General features: G+C 37.0%; 2 protein-coding genes across 8 annotated transcripts in view; one reads left to right on the forward strand and one right to left on the reverse strand.

Annotated features, from left to right (window-relative positions):
• Positions 1 to 13,780, reverse strand: part of ERLEC1 (endoplasmic reticulum lectin 1) — a 37,485-nt gene extending 23,705 nt beyond the window's left edge. For 3 of the 5 annotated variants that reach the window (XR_013831003.1, XM_079940632.1, XM_079940630.1), the window contains exons 1-8: positions 13,411 to 13,780; positions 7,968 to 8,072; positions 6,195 to 6,275; positions 5,542 to 5,619; positions 5,338 to 5,401; positions 4,312 to 4,346; positions 2,075 to 2,298; positions 1,853 to 1,982 (exon numbers count right to left, since the gene is read on the reverse strand). Coding sequence is in view for 4 of the 5 variants with exons in the window: in XM_079940632.1 (XP_079796758.1) it covers positions 1,853 to 1,982; positions 2,075 to 2,298; positions 4,312 to 4,346; positions 5,338 to 5,401; positions 5,542 to 5,619; positions 6,195 to 6,275; positions 7,968 to 8,072; positions 13,411 to 13,593 (900 nt within the window). In the remaining variant the exon portion in view is untranslated. The remainder of the gene's footprint in view (positions 1 to 1,852; positions 1,983 to 2,074; positions 2,299 to 4,311; positions 4,347 to 5,337; positions 5,402 to 5,541; positions 5,620 to 6,194; positions 6,276 to 7,967; positions 8,073 to 13,410) is intronic. The other 2 variants (XM_079940633.1, XM_079940631.1) reach the window with 1 other exon arrangement.
• Positions 13,775 to 25,235, forward strand: part of ASB3 (ankyrin repeat and SOCS box containing 3) — a 95,613-nt gene continuing 84,152 nt past the window's right edge. For all 3 annotated transcript variants that reach the window (XM_079940627.1, XM_079940628.1, XM_079940629.1), the window contains exon 1: positions 13,775 to 13,997. The gene's annotated coding sequence lies outside the window, so the exon portion shown is untranslated. The remainder of the gene's footprint in view (positions 13,998 to 25,235) is intronic.

The following is a 25,235-nucleotide window of genomic DNA, read 5'->3' on the forward strand; positions in this document are numbered from 1 at the left end:
GAAGCTGAAGGTAGATCACAAGTGGTCTTTTTTTTTTTTTTTTTAATCTTTTGGCCATGCCACATGGCATGTGAGACCTTACTTCCCTGACCAGGGATTGACCTGTGCCCCCTGCATTGGCAGCGTGGAGTCTTGACCACTGGACTGCCAGGGAAGTCCCCACAAATGGCCTTGACTCTCCTTTGATAATATCATTGTATGAGCAATGATTTTATCCTGAGGTATAGATCATGTTAACTACCAAAAGATTAAATAAATAATCAAATGTTCACTTCAGAAAGAACATTTTATCAGCTGTGTGGGAGGAATTAGAAAGAAGATGCATGAGGACATTAGTTTCTGGTCTTAGAAAATGATGGGGTCCTGAACTAATGACAGGACAGAGTTGAAAAGCAGTCAGTGGATAACACTGATAGCACTGAGTAAATGATTAGAGTTAGAGATGAATTAAGAGATGGGTAAGAAAAATGACTCACGTTTCTGACTTGGACAACTGGGTAGAGAACACTGCTTTGAAAGCAATGGGGAAGACTACAAAAGGGTCAGTGTGAAAGAGAAAAAAATGGTTAAGTTTGAGATTACTGAAAATGTATATACATCCAATATGCAGATGAAAAGGGAAGATAGCATATCAAAAGGGAGAAGCAGCAGAGAGAGGTGGTTAAGAGGACAGGTTCTAGAATCAGACTACTTTGATTCTAATCTCTAACCCATCACTTGTCACTTCCCCTCTCTGAACCTCAGTTCCTTAACCTGTTAAGGTGGATAATAGTAAATCTTATACGCTATTGTAAGGATTAGATAATAGTTGTAAAGACTCAATACATGTTAATTATTTGATTGTGATTTGAGTTCAGGAGAAAGATCAGTGTTGCAGATGTGTATTTATAACTCATGGATGAGCTTACTTAAGGAGACTATGTACAATAAGGAGAGAAAGCAGCTATGGACAGAATCAGGGGAAGTTCAACATTTTAAGGAGCAGGAATCAGAGAAAGAACTAGTACACAAGAGATCAGAACCAGAGAGAACCAGAGATAATGACCTGTAGTAAAGAAAGGAGAAAAAGTTCAAGCTTCTAACGCTCAGCTAAGATCAAGTTATGCATATGTTCAGCAAATTTAGAAGCAAAAGATTGCTGTTGACCTTAATAAGAACAGTTTAAGAAGAATGATAGAAATATGGTTTGATAATAAATAGCAATGAGCTGAAGAATAAATAAAGCATTAGGAGATGGGCTGCAGTCTATTTTTTCAAGAGGCTTAGCTGGTAAATCCAGTTAACTAGCTAAAAATTAAACTTAACTGAAATGAACAGGATGGCAAACTTTAAAATACTATGGAATCATGGCGGACTTTCTTGGTGGTCCAGTGGTTAAGAATCTGCCTTCCAATGCAGGGGACATGGGTTCAGTCCCTGGTTGGGGAACTAAGATCCCACATGCCATGGGATAACAAAGACTGCATGCCAAAATACTGAGCCCATGTACCGCAACTATTGAGCCCGTGCGCTCTGGAGCCCATGTGCCACAACTAGAGAGAAGCCCATGCTCTGCAATGAAAGATCCCGCAAGCCGCAGTGAAGATCCCGCGTGCTGCAACTAAGACCCAATGCAGCCAAATTAATAAAAAAGAAAATTATGGAATCATGAGTGTAAGAGAATGCTAAAATAGTTTCTGAGAAGTATTAGAATAAGGAAAAGAATTAAAATCAAAAGAATTGGAATTGACAATTTTGAGTCAGGAAAATAAATGACTATTACTATACTACAGAAATCATTAAAATACTGATATATGCTCTGAAATTTGGAAAAGGAAGCACTGAAAGAAATACTGTTAGATAATTCTCATACCTCTTTATTTCTCCTAAAAGGCACCCTCAGTATTTCTTCCTGCTGTTCCAACTGTCTCAGGGTGAGGGGTTTAAATGGTGATCCTGGTAGTGACTGGCAAAATATGTCATTCACAGGAGATGCTCTGAATCTATTCAGTGAGAACAAAGCATTAAACCTAAGCAAACGACACTTTAAAGCATGTGTGCATTTCATGTTTAAAATATTAAATCCACATCCTACCTATATTTAGGATGACTGCACAAGAGTGGTGTCAAAATGACAACTTCATATTCACAAGTTGTAACTTCAGCTACTGAAAGAATTTCATGCTTAGATTCAGGATGACATATGTACATCACAGTACTTGATCTGGGCCGGTTCTGTTTCAAACTACAAGGTGTACCATTTCCCATTCCCACTGGATAGTAGGGTGTCATCTGACCTTCGATATTTTTAGTGGGAATCTTAAAAAAAGAGTATAAGACAGACTTTTCATTAGAAATAGAGGTGGGGTGAGGATGGAGAAGCACTTATTCTGAAAGGAAGAAAACTACATTTTATTCATAAACTAACATTTATAAAGGTAACATTTCTGTACTTTCTATAAGCTCTCCCTCTACTATTCTTTTCATTCATATTCTTATTTGAGCAAATACATATTTTCAGAGCTAATTTAATACAGATTAAAAGAAAATTTTTATTTGGTGCTAAAATTAAGATGTACACTTACATAAAAAAGGCTATAATAACATAATTAATATGAATTATTTTCAAAAGTTCTAAATAAAGTGACTAAGATAAAATATAGAAACTTACTATACTTGGGCTGGTCAGAGCTTTCTTCACTAAACTCTCAAGTGAATGCCTATGTTAGAATTTAGATTCTAGAGATTTGAAGTTTGATTTGTCAAAAAGTAGGGCTACAGAGTTAACACTATGTTCTAAAACAGGAATCTAAATATTGTGCTGGTTCACTGATCTGCTTACTCTTCTTCCCTGTTATTAACAGACATACTTCTCAGCATATAAACTCCTGTACAAATCCATTCATGGCCAGCAAAAGACAGATGAAGGAATTTTCACGGAATGGGGGAATAAAGGAGATCACCCCAGAAGACAAGGATTATTAAGGAGTTAGCTCCCGTACTTTTATCGACATAAACACAAGAAGAATTAAATGGAAGGGCTTTAAAAGATATTGTTAATATCATCTCCAAGCAAGCTCTTTGGAGGCAGGGAGCTCATCTTGTATCACTTCGGTCCCAAAACAGGCAATAAATAAATGTTTCCAGGGGAAAGTATTTTGAGATTTCTTGTATGCTAGTTTCATCCTAGTGTCTAGAATTAGAAAATCCTGGGTTAAAATCCAAGCTTTGCATTCACTAGCCTTATGACTTTGACCAAATTTCAGTTTTTGTCATTCATAAAAGTAGAATAATAATATATACTCAAAGGCTGTAGGGAGAATTAAGCATTACCCTTTGTTACATGCCTGGCACAGCATCTGGCTTATGAATTGGGGCTCAATAAATGTTAGTTTTCTTCCCTTACCCTTTTCTTCCTCTTCCTTGATCATTTCACACTTTGAATTCCATCTTGCTATCCTCCAGAGCCAAAAATATTTTGAGATAAATATTTTATCTCAAAGGTAGTCTGTAAAATTAAAACCTTTTAAAATAGCAATGCTGTGTGTGTCTATGCATAGCTTACCAACTCCCCCAAAGCCACTCTTTTAAGTTATGGGCATCCCTTTTAAGTAATCTTTAAGGCCTTTTGCCGTTTAACTTTACTTCTAATAAAAGAATCATTATGGTATGAAACCATTTATAGAAATATCCTCTACCAATAAGTTATTTAACTTTATGGAAATTCTTAGGATTCATAAAGCATTCCTTGAACCACAGGGGCATTTAAAAACTGTAACTGGTCACCCTAAGGAATAGTTCTTTTTAAACAATCCTATTTTTCAGTCATCAATTATGCATTCACATTCAATAAGCATTCATGAAGGGCCTACATTATGTCTGGCACTCTGCTTTGCACTGTGGGGTAAAGAGAAAAAAGACAGTCCCTGCTTTTAAGATGCTTGCAGTCTGGTAGCTTGTTATTTACATTTATGATTTATCTGTTTTACCCATAGGAAATAGGGTCCAAACAACAGAAAAAATGCAAAAGCTCCAATGTTGAACAGAGGGAAAGAACCACTGCGAAGCACAGAAGTGATATAATGCTGTTATAGAAACTTTCCCAGACACATCTTTGATAAATTCATTTATTTTTGTATGATCTTAAAGTAAATAAAAGTATTATAGCATAACTTTTCTCATAAAAATCTAACATATTGCAAATTTTCTTTGACTAAATCCTTTGAGGTAGTTGAGAGATAAAGAACACATGGCTATATTCTGTCAATTAAGTTTTATAAATTCATGTCTAACAATAGATGTTAAGACTGAAAATCACCAATTATCACTTGCCTCTTTTGATTTTTCCTTTTCTTCCGCTTCTTGTTCTGTGGATTAATACAAAAGTAAGTTAAATAATGACCAGTGACTTATATACAAGATATAAATGACTAAGTTTTCATCAACTTTGTAATCTTAAACTTCTTTCTAAAGAAAACCTGGACTTCCCTGGTGGTGCAGTGGTTAAGAATCCACCTGCCAGTGCAGGGGACACGGGTCTGGTCCCTGGTCTGGGAAGATCCCACATGCCGTGGAGCAACTAAGCTCGTGTGCCACAACTACTGAGCCTGTGCTCTAGAGCCCGTGAGCCACAACTACTGAGCCTGCGTGCCTAGAGCCCGTGCTCCGCAACAAGAGAAGCCACCGCAATGAGAAGCTTGAGCCCCGCAATGAAGAGTAGCTCCCGCTCACCGCAACTAGAGAAAAGTCTGCGCACAGCAACAAAGACCCAACACAGCCAATAAATAAATAAATTAAATTAAATTAAAATAAGACCCAAAACATACACATACTTTTAGCTAGATTCCTTGAAATGGTTTCTTTTGAAAGAACAGTCATATTTAATCATTACATCTTTATTTAGGAAATACTCTATTTGAGGCATAAGAACTGGCCACGACAGTTTTCTTCTGAAGTGTTTTTATCTCAGTGAAAGGTTTAATCTTAAATGAGTTGACCAATTTGAATAATATAGATGAATAAAAATATTTCATAATTTGAGGGATACATCTACATGTCTATTTCCATATATAAAAAGTTGTTTAAACCAAGCAAAAGACTAACACTATATAACACTGATATGTATGGCTCACCAGATTTTAAAAATTTATTAATAGGTAGAAAAAAAGCATAATGTTTGCTAAAACAGAAAGTAATGAAAAGATCTCTTTGAAAAAGTTTTCTATGGGATTGTTCAGAAGTTTATTTTAGTGTTTTAAAATTCATACAGTCTCCAAGAAAATCTTTTAAATTCCAATTTGAACATATACTTTAAACCAAATACCAGCATTACTACTAAATCACTCTGTAGAAACAAACCTTTTTCGGATAGAAGATTCTTAGCCAACATATTCCCAAGGTAGTACTCGTGAATATTTACTTTCTATATTTAAAAATAAAATAAAAATATAGTAAGTATTTGGCAAATACATTTTTAAAGAATACAGTTTAAAACCATCCACCTCATTATTAAAGTTTTCATTTTATAATGTTCTACATTTCATATTTTGAAGAAAAAAATACCTGACCACTTTCTTTCTCTTCATGGTACTGCCGAATGTGTTTTCCGTGACATACTTCGTAAGTCCAATAAGACTCAATCTAAGACAGATGGATGTATTTATGTACAAAAGCCACACAACTCAACTGAATTCCTTTTTGATATTTTAAGCAACTGAAGATTTCTCTGAAGATTTACAGCAAGCTTTCATTAAATGAAAGTTATTATTATGCCTCAGAAAACATGAAATTACTGAAGCTTATTCATTGTTTTCACTAATTAGCTAAATGTGAAAATTCTATGAAGGAAATAGGTCTAAATATACCTGGGGTCTACAATAAACACCTGGCCAAGGGATCATTTTTTACACAGCCTAAAAAAATAACCATGAGCAGTTTTTATTAAAATTGTATATAAAGAAACTTTCTTTTGATCTGAAAAACATTCAAAGCAGTTTGGTGATATTATTTGATAATTGATATTATTGGGTGTTTGCTGCATATACTATACAGGAATTTAAATGAACAAAATACTATTAAGCAACAGTTTAGTTTTACAACTAACTTAAAATGTGATACAACATAATAAAGTAAAAAGAAACAGAGAATTATTTTCAAGGGCCTATTGGCTGCTGGAAATTTATTTTCTAGTTATCAAGTGAACATAAAATACATACTCTGTAGGAACAACTGCTCTGTTTAAATAGTGGCTCCAATAGCTCTCTTGGATTTGGGCCTTTATAATCCTTTTCTTCTTCCTATGAAAGAATTAGAGTTTAATACAATTATTCTGGAACTTCACCCAACTCTGCTGTTTAGGTATTAACTCATTGGTCAAACCACAAATGCTTGGAAATAAAAGGGGGAAAAAAGTCAAAACCTTTAATAAGATCCTATGGCATGCCACTTCTTTCAAAAGAATTGAAGTATATGCAGCAACATGGATGGACCTAGAGATTTTCGTACTGAGTGAAGTAAGTCAGACAGAGAAAGACAACTATCATATAATATCACTTATATGCGGAATCTAAAAAAAAAATGGTACACATGAACTTATTTACAAAACAAAATAGTCACATATGTAGAAAATAAATTTATGGCTACCAGGAGGAAAGCGGTGGGGTGAGGGATAAATTGGGGGATTGGAATTGACATATACACATTACTATATATAAAATAGATAACTAATAAGGACCTACTATATAGCATAGGGAACTCTACTCAATACTCTGTAATGACCTATATGGGAAAGGAATCTGAAAAAGAGTAGATATGTATATCTGTATACATATATCTGTATGTATATATACATATATATATACATATATATATACATACATATATACATATATCTGTATGTATATGTATAACTGATTCACTTTGCTGTACACCTGAAACTAACACAACATTGTAAATCAACTATAATCCAAAAGAAAAAGAATTGAAGTATAAAATATGGAGCCATAGAATAATCTTCCATTCTTTCTTCTCTTAGAAAAAGGTTAAGTATCAGTTTCCTGAACAATTCTTATAAACCTACTTCAGAATTATTAAATGCTTGTATCCAAACAAATTCTATCTATGAAAGCCTCAGAATAGTTGAATCTTATAGAATACACTGGAAAGTTTTAATATACTTCTCAGTTTTCCATATATTTTTACATTTCAGACTTGAATGCCATAAATACGTGTGTAATTGCATATGTGTGTATTTGTGTCTTAAGGTGGTTTAAAACAAGATAGCTGTCTTTCACAGATTTTAAGTCTGAACAAAACCTAAGAAACCTAAACTCACTGAGTTTAATACTTCCATTTTACAGATTGTGAAAATATTATGTAATTAGCTCAATAAACGTATTGAGTGGAGGAACTGAGTTTCAAATTTGTTCAAGGCTCCACAGCTAACTATAGCCTATACCTCAGCCTCCTGGCTCCTAGGCTGGTGTCCTTTCCATTTTACCATGCTGCCTCTCGTGTTTCATCTTGAAAGAAGTAATTGCCTTGAAGGATGGATAAGAGGCAGTTAGGGCATTTTAGGTGGAAGAAACGGGCATGAGCTAAGGTAGTAAGAAAGCACAAGGTACCTATAGATTTACTTATTAGCAATTCTTTATAAAAAATGTCACATACACATTTAAAATTTTATCTTGTTTCAAAACCTTCATTTCTATAAAAGAAAACATCCATGGAGTTAGATTTTCATCTAAAACATTAATAACTGGTTGCTAGTTTTTCCAAGTTGAACTGTAAAACTCAAAGAATTCAGGAATAATAAGGATTACTAACATTGTAAATCACTATACTTCAATAAAAAAGTGATTACTATATTTTTAGTAAGACAGGATAATTGAGAAACCTGTCACTCAATTTTATTTTAAGGTATGGAGTTGCAATGTTTTAAATAAATATCTTTGGTGACAGGGATTATCAATGTATTTATAAAAACTTACCTCATCACCACTTGTCACAAGGGGAAGAATGCATTTATATTTTTCTTTATGTGTAGTTGTCATGATGACATAATTATCTTCTTTATACAGAACTCCAGTTGTAGGCTAGAAATAGAACAAAAAAATGTACATTACTTTAGCTGATTAAACTGAACTATACTAACTTACAGTCCCAGGTTAAACTAATTCATCACTTCAACAGGATTTTTAAACATACTTGCAAAGGCAGGGAAAAGATTCTACATATTTTTTAATGACAAAATGAAGATGACAAACTTTATCCTGGTGTTACAATGTAACAGAAAAATAAGGAACAAAAATAAAGTTTGGAGTAAAAAGAAAAAAGTAGTAATGCAACAGACTGAAGTTATAATACAGATTAAAAAGCAGTAAGAGGTGTCAATGTTCATGGATACATCATCACTGAATACTTATTACTCCTACTAACAGTTACCACCTATATATGAGAATTTACAGCACTTTATAAACATACTCTCAATTCTGTTGGATGGGACACCTGAACATAATATAATGTAGTAGTTTTCATATTTGGATAACATATGGTCTTTACTGCAACTACTCAATTCTGCACTGTAGGAAGTAAGTGCACAGGCAATATGTAAATGAAAAAGCATGGTTGTATTCTGAGAAAACAAACAGCTTTACAAAAATAAAGTTTGGAGTGGGCCAGCCCAAAGGTATAGTTTGCGGATTCATGGTATATATCAACAAAACTATCCTTAAAGCGGTCTACAGTATAAAACCAAACAAATTCACAAATCAAAATGAACCAATGTAATTCAAATGAACATTTCAATTAATATAACTGATATTATTTAACTAAAAAGAAATCTCTGCTTTGTGATAGCAAATATGTCACTAACTACTAAGGCAGAAGTTTTCAAAGTCTATGAGAGGTGTTCTCTGACAATTCAATTCTCTCTTAACTTTTCTCTTCTTACAGCATTGTAAACCCACTATACTATTTGGCTATCCCTGGCAAGGAAAGAACCACCCTTATTACATATCTCTGCTCTTTTCTCAGTTTAATAAAAACAATTCCTAACTATAATAAAACCAGTACTACTTGAAACTGATGTTATCTTAAACACAAATACAAATTAGGAGATGTTTTCCCAAGACAATAAAACAAAACAAAACAGAGCAGTAAATACTAGCTGTATTAGCTATATGACACTACCAAATTAAGTTCTTTACATTTATTGTCTGATTGATGCTCGAAGCAAGCATTGTACCCATCTCACCGAAAAGGAAACTGAAGCCCAGGGCTTAAATAATTTGTCCAAGGTAATATAGCCAGTAAGTAGCACAGCCCAGACATGAACCCTAGCAGACTGATTCCATATTCTATGTGCTCTTAACTGTTTTAACATGTTTGAACTAACTTTTGTTAACATTTTCTTAGATTACTATATAGACTCCTGGACTATGGCCAAAGATCCTTATTTAAAAGATCATCACAAGTGAAGAGAGAAATCAAAGAGATTTGAAAGTCAGAGTTGTAAAGCCAAATTTGTGATAAAGGGATCCTTAGAAACATTTATTCAGTTGAGCCAACAAACTGCTGTAAGACAAAGCACTTATAATGTCTCTCGGTGTTTTCTGGATATATTCAGAACATATGATAGTGAGTTGTACAAAGCATGACTTACATTCATTTAGCTAGCAATGGATGGCCTTGAAGTCTTAGTCTTGTCAAATCATTCCTGTACTGTAGGGAAGGTGGACAGTAGCATATGACTTAAATCTAATCCTCTCTCTATTTGTGAAGTACCTGCAACTTAATATTCAGAACTGGATTCTACAGCAATATTGACTCATTTACTAAAATATTTACCACAATGCTAACAATGGAAAAAGAAACTGCTTGTCTAGAGCAACAGCAAAGAAAGGAAGGCAATTCTTTCTTTGTAATTAAAACTAATCTTGGGTTTTACGTCTATGTGAAGAAATTCATTCCTCTGCCTATCGCTTTTAAGGTTTAGGTAAAAGGTAACAGAAGTAGAAACCATCACTATTCTTATTTGAAGATTTGTTGTTGCTGCAAAGATTCATTTTTCATTAGTTTAGGAAGGGCTACTTTCTTCTTTGATAAAACAGACCAAGTGGCAACTCTTCTATCTGAAAACTCTTTGCTGAAATAGTGCATCACTTATTGGGATCATGAAGTAAAAATTTTAACAAATTTTACCCTAATTTTTAATAATAGAAATTACAGGGGAAAAGTTAACCTTTTGTGATTTTCTAAGTTAAAAAATTTTTTTTGATCTACTACTAAAATGCTTCCTTCTGATTTTGTAAAACATGTTTTTACTTAAAAAAATATAATTCTGAATGCACAGAATCACAGATAGTGTAAAAAGACTTGTTCTATATAACTTAATACCTTAAAGTATTTCTAGTGTAAGATTAGTGATTTGATAAAAATCAGATTTTAATATAATGAAACTAATCAAGGGGGGTGTGGTCTTTAAGATTAAGGAATTTAAAAAGTATCTTGGCAGGGGAGAAATTCCTAATGTTTGACATGAGTCTGTAAGAATTAAGATACAGGATGAGAGAGAAAACTATCCTTGGAGAGGCTGTAAAATAAACTCAATGGCACTACTTGTTAATATATATAACATGCTTCAAACCATGGACTTGGTCACCATTTTTCCCAAGAGTAGTGTCTGGGGAAAGTTTTTGAGTGGGAATACATTTCTATACTTACAAAAGAAGTAGAAAGAAAATTAGACTTATTTTGTGGTTTTCCTTCGGTGAAATTCATAAACTCTGTGAAGTAATGAATAATCGAACACTTTAATGACACAGAGATGTTATTTCAGAAGGAAAATATACACAAAAACAAAACTGACTTCTAAAAACCAGTAAAGAAAGAATATCATAATCATTAATTATTGTAAACATTTAAAAATGTACACAATTTTGGTGCTTAATACTTTTCTAAGCAAATTTGAAAGATTATGTATTTTTTTTTTTTTTTTTTTAGTTGTACGCGGGCCTCTCACTGTTGTGGCCTCTCCTGTTGCGGAGCACAGGCTCCGGACGCGCAGGCTCAGCGGCCATGGCTCACGGGCCCAGCCGCTCCGCGGCACGTGGGATCTTCCCGGACCGGGGCACGAACCCATGTCCCTTGCATCGGCAGGCGGACTCTCAACCACTGCGCCACCAGGGAAGCCCTATGTATTATTTTGATATACATGAAGGGGAAGATGATTTAAAGCACAGAAGAATTTTAACGATAAAGAAAATTCAAATCTTCTAATCAAGTCCCTTCCAATTTCAGGTGGGAGAGAGATAAAGACCTTTATCCTAGTTCATACAGCTGCTTAGTTACACACAAATGTCCATCCAACTGGCCTATAAAACAAAATGACAGTGCCAGGTGTGGAGGGCTGTAGTTTCAATTACACAAAGTAGGGAAGGGAAGCCCTGAGATTAGAAAAATACTAAAAAAAAAAAAAAAAAAAAAAAAACAAAGATCAATGATAATCACTCTTGGGGCTTATTTTTGTGTGAGGGCCACAGATCTTTTGCCAACTTATAGGAAAATGTTTCTAGATTTTTCTCAAAATAACTCAAACTTAAAAAAAGAAAAGAAAAAGAATTTCTCTCCAAATTTTCAAATGTGTCCATCTTAGATTATGCTTCATTGTCAAAGAAAAGTAATTAAAAACAAAATGTCAAAATAAAATTGTTAGATATAGAAAAGGTTGGTACAGCATACGTTAAGACCGAGATCTTCTACCATAACCTCTTTTTAGCCAGCAAACACCAGTGCCAGAAAGAAAACTGAACAATTTAGTAGTAACTTCTGAAAAGGCTAGTTTTAGTCATCTACGTATAGGTCAGTAAATTTTTAGGGCCACATATCAGCATGCCTTTTTAAATTAAAAAAAAAAAGCAAAACACGGGTGCAAGAGTAAAAAATTTTAATGACCACATTCTTTAAACATTTGCCAAGTTCATGCCAGTGTGCTCTTTGGAAATAATAACAGAGGCTGGACTAAAATATTCTTATCCCAAGCCTCTTAGTTATATCTGACTTGTAACAAACTTTCATATAAGTATTTTAATATATCAATATTTCCTGAATAAGAACCAATTGTATAGCACAGGGAACACTACTCAATACTCCGTAATGACCTATATGGGAATAGAATCTTAAAAAAAGTGTATATATGTATAACTGATTCACTTTGCTGTAAAGCAGAAACTAACACAACATTGTAAACCAACTATGCTCCAATAAAAATTAATTTTAAAAATATTTCTTGGCATTAATGCAAAGATTAATCTGGCTTCCCAGAGAAATACTTAAGAACCACTGAACTACCAGAATGGAAGAACTGAAGACAGGTGGAGAAACAAACCAGGTGTGAAATATTAGCAAAAACTAACATCTGCAAATAGAAGTCTGTTGTGGTACTGATGACATCCGTTATCCTGGGACATTCTGTGCAGACATCCTAGTATCACATATTCACGTTTCAGTGAAATAGTAATAGAACAATATACTAAAACAGTCTTCCAAGTAGAACGACTGCAGGTAACTGGAATAAGAATTTTAAAAAAATTCTGCAGGGCGGAGCGGGGTGGGGGGAACTGTTGCATTTTCCCCGACTTCCATTTGAAATAAATGAATTAATTACCATACGGTAAGTATCACAAGAGCCCAATTTCTACTGGCCTCCCGTGGATAGCAAGACTTCTCAGCAGTGCACTCCCCAAAGGAAGAAGGACTGCAAATATTCATTACTTTGAGATTATAAATATGTTTTTCAATGTAGGAAAACCGATCATAAAATCTCATGTTTTGGGGTCTTAAATAACAGCCGTAATACATCAAAACTGTAAAGGATATTCTGCATAGAGCGTCGTTAACATCTCACAGGCCAAACAGCCCTCTCAGAAACAACTCTGAAGGAAAAAGAGCTGTGCGTATATGTTATGTACTGTGTGTGTATACAAGGGAGAAAGAACGAATATTAGAGAGGGAACTCATATCCGCAGTACAACTGGTTGTGTAGGTAGGGTGTGTAATACTCCTTGAAGGACAGAAGGCTGCTGGTGGAGTTAAGAGCTGCAGAGGACTTTCCAAAGAAGACAAATGTGTGCGCCTGACGTGGTTCTAGAAAAGCTTCTTCCACAGGGTGGGAGTGTTGCTAAGGTATAGTGCGACAGATTTTTAAAGGGGAGAGCAAGTGACCGCTGGATCCCGGAATGCGTAGCATGGAGGGCACATCCACAGAACGTGTCTGATAACACTTGCCGTTTGAATGAATGAACGCGGGGTCGATGAAGCTTTGGATTGGGGAAGGAGGCATGCGCCCGCAGAGGAGGTTCTAGGGGGGAAAAACGCAGAATACTGAGGGAAGGGGCCGAACCCTTAAGTGCCAGGAGGAAGAGAGATGGCTACCGAGTTCGCGAGGGCACTGACCAGAGAGAACTCGGTGCCGGGCCAGTTGACGCGGAAAGGGATGTCATCGCTGAGCTGGGGGAGCGCTCGGCCGCCGCCGGACGCCTCTAGGAGACCGCAGAGTACCAGTAACAGCGGCCCGCCTGGGACCAGACTCCGCGCGCCGCCGCCTCCTTCCTCCATCCTCCGCCGCCGAGCTCTCCAGCCGCCGCCACAACCCCCTCGGCCCACAGTGGAGAGGAGAGGGGGAAGGAGGAGGAGGAGGAGGAGGAGGCGGCGGGACTACCAAGCGCCCAGGTAACCCGGGCCCCAACAGCCGCCACGTCTCCTTCCGGAGAGCCCAGCAACACCGCCCCCGCCCCCTTGGACTTCTCGCCACCGTTTCCGGGGCAGGCGGTATATCAACATCCGGGGCCGCCGAGCCGTCCGCCTACGGAAGCCGGGACGCCGGCCGGGCTTACCTTGTCGCGCGCAACCGCAGTCTCGTGGCTGGGAGCGAAGGCAGCGGCTTCCCGGGAGCGGACGCGCAAAGAACGGGCCTCGGACCAGCCCTTTCGGCGGCGGCGAAGTGGCGGCACGGAGAGCTGGTGAGTCCGGGAGGCGGCGGCTGTTCCCTTCCGCCACCCGCGCGGCTCTCCACCGGCTGGGCAGCGGCTTGGCGCTCGTGGAGCAGCTACAGGAGAGTGTGAGCGGGGCGGGTGCTGGTCTTCAGATGAGAAAATTCGAAGTGGCGAGGAGAAGTGAGAAGTGGCGGTGTTCCTGACTGCTCTACCCTCTCGCTGCTTTTCCTTTTCTTCGCACGTAGCTTCTGTACACTTCATCTTTCCCGCTGGAAGTTTCTCTCCGCCTCTTTTGCTGTGGGCCGCGGTCACCTCACTACTTCCAGCTCCTGACTGACGCAGGGCGGGGGTTGGCTCAGTCTCCGCAGCCATGGTTTCGGGGATACCCGAGCCGAGGAAACCTGTCGTCCCCTCGTATAAGAATACTGCAATTCTCCGAGGATGGCCTAGACGGAGAATCTCCTTGTGGGAAGGGCAGCTAGATAGCTCAGCCCCTACATATTTTGCTTTACGGGAGTCTCTTTCATCCCAGAGTTGAAGTGTTGGGTTGCTGTTTTTTTTTTTGGGGGGGGGGGTTGCCGTTTTTTTAAGGAAGCCGATAAGTTGCTTTATGTGGGGTTCAGGGCCAGGTGAATGTGAGGTTATGAACTCACATGAGGTTCAGATATCTCTGACTTTATTCAAAACACAAAAAGTTTTGTATTCCCCTCCCCATCTTAAAAAAAAAGCCGTTGTTTTCATCTCTAATATAATGGGTTATACAGTGTTAGTTCTATAGCACCTGTCATTGTCTTTCTGGAGGTGGGAAAAGCTAGACCTCCGTGCTAGATCTGCTAAAGACTGTGTCGCCCCTTGTGTGTCGTCGTCCCTCCCACCCCCCGCGCAATTTGAGCCAAATCAAAAAGCAGGAAGAACAGTCTGTTTTTCTGTTTTTTGTTTTAAAAATTTCCTTTTTTAAAACAAAAGGAATCCGCAGCATCAAAGAAAATTACTTTTTTCCAGAATTGAGGTGTTGTTCATTAATTTATTTACTTATTAATGCTTAATACGTGTGCAAACACTGGGATTGTTAAATGGCAAATAAATGGGTCTCTGTCCTCTTTCTCTCATGGTCTAACAAGGGAGATTACACAGACAAATAATGGTAACCTATTGTGATATAATAAAGTAGTTAACATTTATATAGCCTTTCTTCCGTGCACTAGTGTAAGTACTTTATATATGTTATGAGGCAGGTACTATAGATTATACAGTAGAGAGATGTTAGAGTGAAGATATAAAGAAGGGCAGAGATTGGACAGGAAAGGCTTCCCAGGAGAGGTGACATTAGAATTGAGGTTTTAAGGATTGATAGGAGTTCATCAGGCAGGTGGGGAAGTGCATTTCCAGCACCATCCTTCTAGATGGTCCGTTAGGGCTTTTCGGTGTAGTCAGCAGATAGTGTGGGATGGAATCAACAGCAGGAGATTAGTGCTCTCTTAGAGGAACAGAGGCAGTCAGTTCAGATTAATTCAGTTCATTCAGTTCAAGATTAATTCCAAATGGATTAGGTATTTAAATGAACAACAAAAAGAAAACAATAGAAGAAAACTTAGGAGAATAATTCAATGATCTTGGTGTGTAAGATAGGAAATCCTGAAGTCATGAAGGAAAAGAGATGTATTTGACTAAATAAAAATGAAAAATGTTTGTCTGCCCTGGTTTAGTCTCTGGGTCTATAGTGATGGAAGCTGCCTCAATAGAGCTTATGTTCAAGTAACAGATAAAAAACAAGTAAGATAATTTCTGGTAATGGTCACTGCTGCTTAGAAACTAGGGTTGTGTGAAAGAGAATGCTTCTGGGACATGCTGCTCAGGTAGATGGTCAGACTTGTGTGAGGAAGTGACATTTGAGTTGTGACTTGAAATGGTGAAGAGGAAGCCACACAGCAATTTCCAGCAGGAAAAGCTTGGTGTGTTGGAGGGACAGAAAGAAGGCTAATGTTGCTGGAGTGTAAGAGCAAAGTGGTAGGAGATGGCCAGCTGGACACAGATCTGTAAGTAGGAGAGTAATGTGGCCTGATGTACATTCGTGAAGATCATTATGGTTGCTGTGTGGAAAACCGATTATAGAGAATGTTATTGGCTGAACTGTGTTCCCCAAAAGGATATGCTGAAGTCCTAACTCCTGGAACCTGTGAGTGTGAACTTATTTGGAAATAGGGTCTTTGCAGATGGAAAGTTAAGATCATTGAACTCAGGTGGGCCCTAATACAATGACTAGTGTCTTTATAAGAAGAGGGATATTTGGACACAGATATACAGAGAGAATGCTCTGTGAGGATGGAGGCAGAGATTGAAGTGATGTGTCTACAAACCAAGGAACGCTAAAGTTTGCCAGCAACCACCAGAAGTTAGCAAGAGGTAAGGACAAATCCTCCCATAGAGGTTTCATAGAGATCGTGGCTCTGCTGACACCTTGATTTCAGACTTCTAACCCCCAGACCTGGGACTTTCCTGGTGGCACAGTGGTTAAGAATCTGTCTGCCAATGCAGGGGACATGGGTTCGAGCCTGGGTCTTGGAAGATGCCACATGCCGTGGAGCAATTAAGCCCTCAGCATGTGGGCTTAGTTGTATGGCAGCCCTAGGAAACTAATGGAGGGGCAAGTATGGCAACAGGGAGACCAGTTAGGAAGCTGGTAGCAGCAGAGGTGGGGAGAAGTGGCCTAATTTGGATATATTTTTCAGCTACAGCATCTTGAATTTGCTGGTGGATTAGATGTGACATGTTCTTACAGAGATGAATTAATGATGTTGTCTAGATATGTTTTATGAGGAACTGGTGGTGCAGTTTACTGAAAAAGGGAAGAGAAGAATGTGGACTGATGGGAGCCCTGTGTTTTTGTCTGTTTTACTTTTTATTTTGAAGTGATTTCAAACTTATATAATAGTTGCAAGAATCAAACCTAGATTTCCCCAGTTGTTAACATCTTACATATGTGGTTTGATTACAATAAGAGTAATTTCTGAATCAAGGGTTCTGTTTTGGACATGTTAAGTTTTATTATTTTTTTAAATTTTTATTGGAGTATAGTTTATTTACTGGACATGTTAAGTTGTAGATATCAGTTAGACATCCAGCTAACATGTTGGTTAAATAAACCTGAAGCTCAGGTAAGGAGGTCAGAGCTGGAGTTATAAATTTTGGCGTTATTAGCATATAGATTTACTGAGAGCCATGGTTCTGGCTGACATCATTTAGGGAAAAAATGAGGATAACAAAGGGAAGATGAGTCATTGCAACATTAGATACTGAACAGCATTGAAGAATTAACGAAATGGACTGGGGAGGTGTGCCCAGTAAAGCAGAAAGAAAATCAGAAAACTGAGATATCAAGGAAGTCAAGAGAAAGAAGTGTACCATGGGAATGACCAGCTAGCTGAGTCAAGTAAATGCTGCTGAGGAGTTGTGGAAGATGAGGATAAGCAGGTAACCACTGGATTTGACAGCATGGAGGAGGAGCAGAGGGGAAGAAAGGCTTGATTGGATTGAAGTGGAGGCTTTTTTATGTGTATGTTAAATTAAAGACATTATGTTTTTGCATTTCAGCAGAATATACACCAGTTTCTCAAAACCTTGGCAATGTTGACATGTTGGGCCAGGAAAATCCTTGTTGTGAGGGGCTATCTTGTGTGTCGTATAACGTTTAGGAGCATACCTGGCTTGTGTCCACTAGATGCTAATAGCAACCCCGCCCTCCCCCCTACCCCCAGCCAAGCTGTGACAACCAGAAATGTCTGCACACATTGCCAAATGTCCCTTGGCAGGCAAAATGGCCCATGGTTGAGAATCACTGGTTTAGACTTTTAAATGAGAGTCTTGAATATTGATGGTAAAGTTTTAGGCATTAGCTCACTGAGTGGGAAGATATTTAGAGGCAAGCAGGGGACCTTTCTAGCACTCTAAAAATTTTGCAGTGTAGTGAACACCTACTTTGCCTATGATGCCTGTTTGTGTTGTATCTTTTGATGATTCCATAAGGCACTTAATCTTACCTCGCACTGATGTCATCATTATGCAGTTATCATCATAGAGAATTTTGAATGTAACTGTGTAGAAGATTGTCCTGAATCTGTATTAACACCATCATTGCCTAGAAATTATTTTGAAAAAATAGTCAATTACTTCATTTAATAGTCTCTTGATTTTTTTCTCATGTAAATATGGTACAGAATACACAATCTTAAATTTTGTTTATTTTAAATTTCTGCTTCATGGATTCCAGAAAAATTCCCCTTTATTTGGCAAAACTACGCTTTTCTGCACACAAGGGAGTTAGTCTTAATGTGGCAGTTTTCAATTAGCTGCAGAACTACAGATCTGGGGAGAGATCAAGAAAGTTGTGCAGTTATTCATCTAATAAATGTGGTTTGGAAGCACTGTCCAAAGTACTAAGGGTGCTATAAAAATGACTTAGATATTAAAAAAATGACTTAGATATAGATCAAGTCCACCAAAATATTACCACCTAAGAAGGGAGACAGGACTTGTAAATAACTAATTATATTAAAAGTGAGAAGCGTTGTTAGAGAAGTACTGTGCAGATAAAGTATTGCAGACATTCAAAGGAGGGGGTGATTACCTCTAGCAAGGGATGAGAAGGAGGAAGCGTGGAAACCAATAAAATAGTCTTGGCATTTGTATAGGACCTTAATGGATGGTAGAAATCGGATTTACAGAGCTGGGAGAGGCCTATTCTAAGGGATGAAGGAGCATGAACCCAAGACATAGAGATCAAAAATAATTTGGTTTGAGTATGAGAATGACATAAGGAATTTAATATGTGACAAGGGTGTCATTTCACTTTTGTGGGAAAAGGATGTTTTAATCAATAAATGCTGATAGTGGAATTTGCTATTCATCTATAGGAAAACCAACTAGATCACCTTATCATAAATTATATAAAAAGTAAATTGTGAGAATTCCCTGGTGGTCCAGTGGTCAGGACTCCACGCTTTCACTGCTGAGGGCCCGTGTTCGATCCCTGGTCGGGGACTGTAAGCCAGGCAGCGCTGCCAAAAAAAAGTAAATAAATTGTAAATGAGTTAAAGATATTTCCATATGAAGCAATTAGGAGAATATTCATATAATTGGAGTAGGGATGGTATTTTTTAGTAAGACAGGAAATCCAGGTACTGTAAAAGGAAAGACAGACCTGCTATAATAAACTTTTTTAAGTTCGCAATTTTTTTTTTTTTTTTTTTTGCGGTACGCGGGCCTCTCACTGTTGTGGCCTGTCCTGTTGCGGAGCACAGGCTCCGGACGCACAGGCTTAGCGGCCATGGCTCACGGGCCCAGCCGCTCTGCGGCATGTGGGATCTTCCCGGACCGGGGCACGAACCCGTGTCCCCTGCATTGGCAGGCGGACTCTCAACCACTGCGCCACCAGGGAAGCCCAAAATTAGTAATTTTTAAAGTTAAAAATACGCAAACCTTTTGGCCTAGTGATTTTACTTTTTGGACTTTCTCCTTTAAATACAAAAGCCCTGACACATAAGGATGTATGTATAAAGATAATTCATTGTGGCATTAGCTGTAATGGCAAAAAAAAACACTGGATATCTGATTTTCTAATAATAAGGCAATGGCTGAATAACTATATGCAAACTCTGTACAACTGAATAGTGAGGTGGTTAGGAGCAGGGGCTCAAGAGTTAGGCTAGTGAGATTCTGATCCTACCTACTACATGTGTGACCTTGGGCACGTTACTTAACCTCTTTAGAGCTCAGTTTTCTTACCTTTAAAATGGAGAAAATAACAAATATGAGATGTAAGAACTATTATGAAGATTGAGATTTATTATGTATTTCATTCATTTAATAGATGTGTCCAGGCACTATTTTAAGCGCTTTATAGATACAAATTTATATAATTGATTTATTCCTTGTAATAACCTCAGAAGTTAAATTTTATTGTTTCCTCATTTTACTGATTAGGAAACTGAAACGCAAGAGAGGTTAATATGTTCTAATATAATTCACACACAGGTATAAAATTGTATATCTGTGCCATGTTATAAAATATGGTTGAATAAAACTTTAAATTTTTTTTCTAGTTGAAATTTTTCTGAGACAGAAATGAGAACCAACCATTTGGGCTTTGAGTTAAAAGTTATCCCATATCTCTATAATACTTTCTCATTTAGAGATATAAAGGGCAAAAACCGATAAAAATAAAGACATTTGTTCAAATTAACAGCTGGTATGCAATGAGGTTGTTTAACACTAATTACTCCAGAGGCTGCCTAAGATAGTAATTGACCATTTCTGTTAATTTCCAATATTAATCTTTTTTCCCCTCCAATCACTCCTTTAAATATAATTTACTCTGTGGTAACAAGAAGACTTAAGAGGACTGGGATACACATTTTGGGAAAAATAAATGAGGAGAAAAGTTTTGGCCTTCAGAGATTTTTGGTTAAAATACATCATGTTCACAGGTGACAGAATGCTAGCAAATATCCAGGTGCAAATGTGAATATTGTACATACTCATTTCTTAGGTACAAGGAAAAAGAAAGGAGATTGGAAATTTGATTTCAAATCAAGCTAGAATGTTTCTTTTTTTAATCCTATGCTTTATATTTTTGTTTATGGTTTTTCCTAAGGATTTTCTGTTAAGAATTTTGTATAAGAATGAGTTTTTAAAACTTCATGTGTACAACACCTATATATAACCATACCTGTGTAGTATTCTTGTCAAGCCTGGGTATAAGAAAATTATCAAACAAAAAATGTGGCTCATTCTACAAGACAGCTGTCCTGAACCTTGAAAAAAATCAATGACTAGGAATAAAAAGATTCCTCTATAACCAAAGGTGTATACTACTATCACATCTTAGAAAAATAACAATGATTTCAACTTTCACCATTTATTGGCCTTTTTCCCCCCATTCAGGATCCAATCAGGGGTCATGCCTTGCATTTAATTGTTGTCATAAAGGCTGTTTTATTTTTATTTTTAAAAGAAGTTTATTGGAGTATAGTTGATTTACAATGTTGTTTTAGTTTCAGGTGTACAGCAAAGTGAATCAGTTATGCATATATCCACTCTTTTTCAGATTCTTTTCCCATATAGGCCATTACAGAGTATTGAGTAGAGTTCCCTGTGCTGTACAGTAGGTCCTTATTAGTTTTCTATTTTATATATAGTATATATATGTCAATCCCAATTTAAAGTCTGTTTAAAACTATAGCAGTTCCCCTTTGCCATTGATTCTAGGGCTCACTATTTTTTTTTTGTACTACTAACAAAGAAAATAACCACTACCAGTTACATTTATGACATGCCATCTAGTGTAAGACTCATCTCAATTTCAGAAGTCTTAAAATGAAATAAATATATTGACAAAATATGGCAACTTGCCCAAGGTCATAACACTGGTAAGCAGTGGAACTGGATATCAAACCCAAACAGTCTTGCTCCTGAATCCATTCTTTTGGCCACTTCTCAGTGTTGCCATTTTGTAATCAATGAGTTATTGCATGTAAGGCTTTTTCAGCATAGTGCCTTAATTACATATTAAATATGTAATATGTGTTAGCTTTTATTATCATTTTCACTGCTTCTGCAATTGGCTACTACTATATGTTTATAACATCTACGTTCTGTGACTTTATTCAGTTTTTCTGTGCTTTGTTTATAGGTTGATTCTCAAGCATTGAAAACCTATAAACTTTACAATATTGTACTTATGCAAGTACAAGTCAGTATAAAATCAAGAGGTGTAATTGGAACTGCAGAGAAAGAAATGTAATTGTATTAATCCTCTGCCACTTAAAGTGTCCTTTTAGCTCCCTAAAATTAGTACTATATTTGCTAAAATGAATCCATTTTGTTCTTGAAGATATATATATTTTTAAATTTTTTTTAATTAATTAATTTATTTATGGCAGTGTTGGGTCTTCGTTTCTGTGCGAGGGCTTTCTCTAGTTGTGGCAAGCGGGGCCACTCTTCATCCCGATGCGCGGGCCTCTCACTGTCGCGGCCTCTCTTGTTGCGGAGCACAGGCTCCAGACGCGCAGGCTCAGTAATTGTGGCTCACGGGCTCAGTTGCTCCACGGCATGTGGGATCTTCCCAGACCAGGGCTCGAACCCGTGTCCCCTGCATTGGCAGGCAGATTCTCAACCACTGCGCCACCAGGGAAGCCCTTGAAGATATATTTTGAGCTCTCAAACACTTTGTTCTAATTTACACTAGTTGCTTTCCAAGTCTGTTGCATATCTACCTATCTATATTGGGTCTATCCATCTATCCATGTTTGTTTTTTTGGGGTAACTCTCCTGGGTTAAATCTACTGTTTTATGTTATTCCGTGTCCTCCTTGTCTCACATTTCCCTCCCAGCTTGTTGGGGTATACCTAATTAGAAGTAACTTTTTGGGAAAAGATATAAAGCAGGTAATTTAATTTTCACAGGCCTATAATATGCAAATGTATTTATCTTGCCTTCTCAGTTAATAGTTTGTGAATAGAATTCATAGTTCAATCATTTCGTTTTGCTTGAAACTTTGAAGACATCATTCCTTTGCCTTTTACCATCTAGTATATCTGACGAGAATACTAAAGCCAGTTGATTCTGCTTCTTTTTTGCAAGTAATATACTTTTTCCTCTGGAATGTTTTATTAGACTCTTTTTCTTTATCATTGGTTTTATCATACTCGATGAGAGTATTTCTTTCTAGATGTGGATCTTTTTTCATTGATCCTTCATTGCACTCCATGAGTCCCATTTGTTCACTTATTAAATTTTGTTCTCCTTCATTTTCTCTTTTCTATTCAGAATACCATTTAGATAGATTCTTCCAAACAGAGAAAAAGGACAAAAAAAATTAGGTAATGTGGAAGATCAATTCAAGAGATCTATTTCCTTTGACTATCAGTTCTCCTTTTTGAATATCTTTCGTCAGTGTTTCTTTTTTTTCCTGTTTCCATAGTTTCCAGTTGCTCATTTTTAATAGATGCAATGTCTTCATGAATTTCTTTGAGGATAGCACTTACAAACTTTAAACATCTATAAGTTTAAAAGCTCTGCTTCCTTAAGGTGAGTTGATTATTTTCACCCTTTTGTGCTTTTGCTTTTCCTCTTCCTCAAAAATTAAAAAAACAAACAAAGGATTCTTGAACTCTTTGTAAGTGAGCAGGGTATCAACTGTTGTGCCTCACTTTAGAGTCCATGGGTGAAACGCAGGAAAACAGCTGCCTCTTCCTCTTCTCCCTCCACCCTGTGCCCAAGTAAGGAAGGCTTTGTTGTGGAGCATGAAGATGTTCTAATGCTTTCAGGGTAGATTGTTAAATTAAAAAAAAAAAAAAAAGTTGTGGTTTTAGCTGAAAACCAGCATTGTTGCTCCTAGACATTCTGTGTGTAAAGGAGTAAGATAAAAGGTTTGGCTTGGCTATCTAATATACATATTATAAGAATCCTGATTTTTGTCCTACAGCCCCTTTCTGCTGTATCTAGGTTTGGTATTTCTTCAGACTCTGCTGGCAGGAAAGGCTTCTGCATGGCTGCAGCTTTCTTGTGTGTACACATGCATATAGGTGCACCTGCATGTTTGTTCTAGACTGTGGTTTTCTCTGCACTGGCTTAATCCTCAATATAATCCCATCTGCTCTCCTTCTAGAATGCATGAATGCACTTCAGTGGGATTCTGCTAGGAAGTGGAAGAAAATGCATATGCTTAGTTTGTCTTACACAAAGTAGGTAATTGATAGTATATGTTGAATAAATCAATCAATGTTGTTGAGAATATTGGGCAAAACACATCTGTTTAAATTTTAAAAAATTATGACTTTAGAATACGGGTAATTAAATGAATCTTTTTAAAAAATTCTTTTAACTTTGTCCTGTTTCAGGAAAGAATCTCATTGGGGTTAAAACTTACCAGTGGAGGTACAAAATGAAAAACCTGCCATCTCTCACTGTTTTTTTTTTTCTTTCCCCAAAATTAAAGACCTTAATTCCATTTTGTTCCTTTTTAGTGCTTAGCACAGTGCCTGGCATGTTGTAAGTATTCAATGATAGTTATTATTAATGTTTGTTTAAGTTAAACTCTTTTTGTCTCTCATTGGGGAATAATATGTGTAAAGTACTAGGAATAGATTTTGGCATTTATAGTAAGTGCTCCATAAGTGTTAACTACTATTCTTTGATACATGAGCAACAATTTATTTTTTTCTGTGAAGCTTTCTCTGATCTTATGTCCCAGCCTTTCTGGTAAGTAACATTGATTTGCTTGCTTGTGTGTCTCTCCACCAAATGTGGTTCTTGATAGCTGGGAGCTATCTTTTTTATCTTAGTAGTCTTGCTGCATAGTGATTGCTTGCCACCTATCATTAGTCCCTCTTTTTTGCTAGGTCTTAATGGTTGAGGATGATGGTGTGACTGGAACATGGGGGATGTGCACTAGTGGGAAGTGAAATGTGACAAATATGCTGACACCAGGTTGTATGTAGCTGAATACCAGATTAAAGAATTTGAACTTTATTTTGTATGCCCTGGGAGGCATTTTGATTACTGACTAGATTAGTTTCATATTTTAGAAAGATAATTCTGAGTACAGAGAAGAATATGTGCTGGAAAGAAGAAATAAGATTGGAGGCAAGCAGAAGGTGTAAGAAACTCTTGGCTCTTGCCGTATTATAAGGTTCTTATTTTAGTTGAGAAACGTTGCAGCTCATACTTGAAGGATAGGTCTTACCAACACATAACTTTTAAGTCGTATCACAGATAGGCTTCAGGGCTTCCCTGCTCACTTTGCTTTGAGTTATATAAAATTTTAAATAAAATGCTAAAATTTATTATAAACAAGGAACACAACTACATTTTGTAAAAATTGTGAAACTATTTTCTGCAAAAGCCTGTGAATTGGTGATATTTTAAACTTGTTTGTTGTATTTTCTGTTCTGTCCATTGTTCAACATTTAATGTGTGTCATGTACAGGGAAGTAATGTGGGACAACAGTTTTCTTTGGGAAAGGAGATGAATTATGTTTTTAATACACTAAGTTTCAGGTGTTTATATAGCTCAACTGGAGGTACCTTACATATAAGACGTATAGATTTGTAAAGAGTTTGAGGGAGTAGGCTAGAGATTGGAAGTTTTCTAAATAAAGATGGTAATTGAAGCCTAGGGTTCGATGAGTTTGTGCATCTGATAAACAGTAGTCAAAGATGTAAATAGAAATGCAATGAAATGTTCTGCTTTTTTGGCCTTAGTGATAC

Source organism: Stenella coeruleoalba, assembly GCF_951394435.1.
Source record: "Stenella coeruleoalba genome assembly, chromosome: 13".
Classification (NCBI taxonomy): domain Eukaryota; kingdom Metazoa; phylum Chordata; class Mammalia; order Artiodactyla; family Delphinidae; genus Stenella; species Stenella coeruleoalba.